This window comes from Alligator sinensis, unplaced genomic scaffold (genome assembly GCF_000455745.1).
Source record: "Alligator sinensis unplaced genomic scaffold, ASM45574v1 scaffold985_1, whole genome shotgun sequence".
Classification (NCBI taxonomy): Eukaryota; Metazoa; Chordata; order Crocodylia; family Alligatoridae; genus Alligator; species Alligator sinensis.
The window spans coordinates 256,766-258,163 of NW_005842993.1; the positions used below are offsets into that span (position 1 = coordinate 256,766).

At 39.3% G+C, this 1,398-nt stretch overlaps 1 protein-coding gene across 1 annotated transcript in view; it reads right to left on the minus strand.

Annotated features, from left to right (window-relative positions):
- SPP2 (secreted phosphoprotein 2) overlaps positions 1-931 on the minus strand; it is a 24,633-nt gene extending 23,702 nt beyond the window's left edge. Inside the window, exons 1-2 of the mRNA XM_006036640.3 lie at positions 751-931; positions 528-652 (exon numbers count right to left, since the gene is read on the minus strand). Of these exons, the coding sequence (XP_006036702.1) occupies positions 528-652; positions 751-823 (198 nt within the window). The 5' untranslated portion in view covers positions 824-931. The remainder of the gene's footprint in view (positions 1-527; positions 653-750) is intronic.
- Positions 932-1,398: the final 467 nt, after the last annotated feature.

Below are 1,398 nucleotides of genomic sequence, written 5' to 3' on the forward strand. Positions count from 1 at the left end.
GGTCATTTTTTCCATGTAAAAAACAATCCATGCAAGAAAATCTAGGCTAGGACAAGAATGGATTATCTGAGGAAACTATACAGCACTGAAGGCAGATTTAAACTGAGCATAACATCTATACATGAACTGTGGAATCACTGCCCTGATACTGCACACAAACTGAATATACTTAATCTTTGTAGATGGGAGATATGGAGGAGGTGGGTAAGTGCATCAAGCAAACATTATAGATTGGACTAAAAACATTCAAATGAGCCAGAAATAGAAAGCAATTACCTGGTGATGGTTGAAAATGCCAATTATTTTTCAAGGAAACTTGAACCCCACCCACTTTTAAGTTTCTTCTTATTACAAGTCTGACAAAGTTTTGGTTTTTCAAAAAAATTGCATTCAAGTAACATTCCAAAAATCAGAAGTTTTGATGAAAACCAGAAAACTTCAATCAAAAGAAAGATTTTTCTGGTTGAAAATGTGTTGTCCATTAAGCTCATTTCACTGAAATATATTTTGGCCAACTCCACACTTACCCTTCTAACATAGCTCCTGATGACACCAAAGAGATTGCGCCCTTGCAATCTAGAATTCAGTCTTGCAATGGAGGCATTCAGAGCATTTTCTGCGATGGATGGTTCGTAGTCATACATTGGTAGCCCTGAGTCAGGTATATCAGAGTCCCATTAAAAACAAGTACACATCACGTAGCCAGCTTTCCAGTGAAAGTGGATATGCTTTCAGTTTTGAAAAACTTACCTGAACAAGAGAAAATACTCATTACAAAAGCAAAAATTAGTAAGGTCTCCATGGTCTGTTCTCTAAAGATCATCCTTATCTTTCCCCTTCTAAGCTGTAAAGCCTTCTTGTCAGGTTTCCAGCATATATTCTTCTGGCCTTATATAATAGAGCCTGGATACTGTACCTGACCTTCCTGTGTCAGAGCTTGGCTTCACACACTGCACTTTAAACAGAATTGATCCAGGAGCAAATATTTGTTGTCATTTTTTTAAATTTAGTGGAAGCCTTCTGTTAAAGGGATATGGCAATACTTTTCCAAGGGCCTATACCCAAAACAGGAGCTGTTCTTCTGACATCACGATAACCCAAAGCAGCTCCTGGTTATGTTAGTCATTTCCTTTAGTGTAAAGCCAATGGACCACATTTCCTCCCCAAAACCCAATCTAGAACCTTTGCATCAATAGAAAGGTCAGAAGAGGACAGATTCTGGCCCCATACAGGTTCTTCCTAATTATTAATACATGGAGAATTCTCACCAATGTAAAATGCTGGTATGAGCAGTGTAACAGGGGGCCTTCTCGGGGCCGATCTACCAGTGGCCCGCCCACCTGTTTCTGGGCCAACCACCTGCCTCCTCGATGATATCTAATTAGCATGTTAATTAGG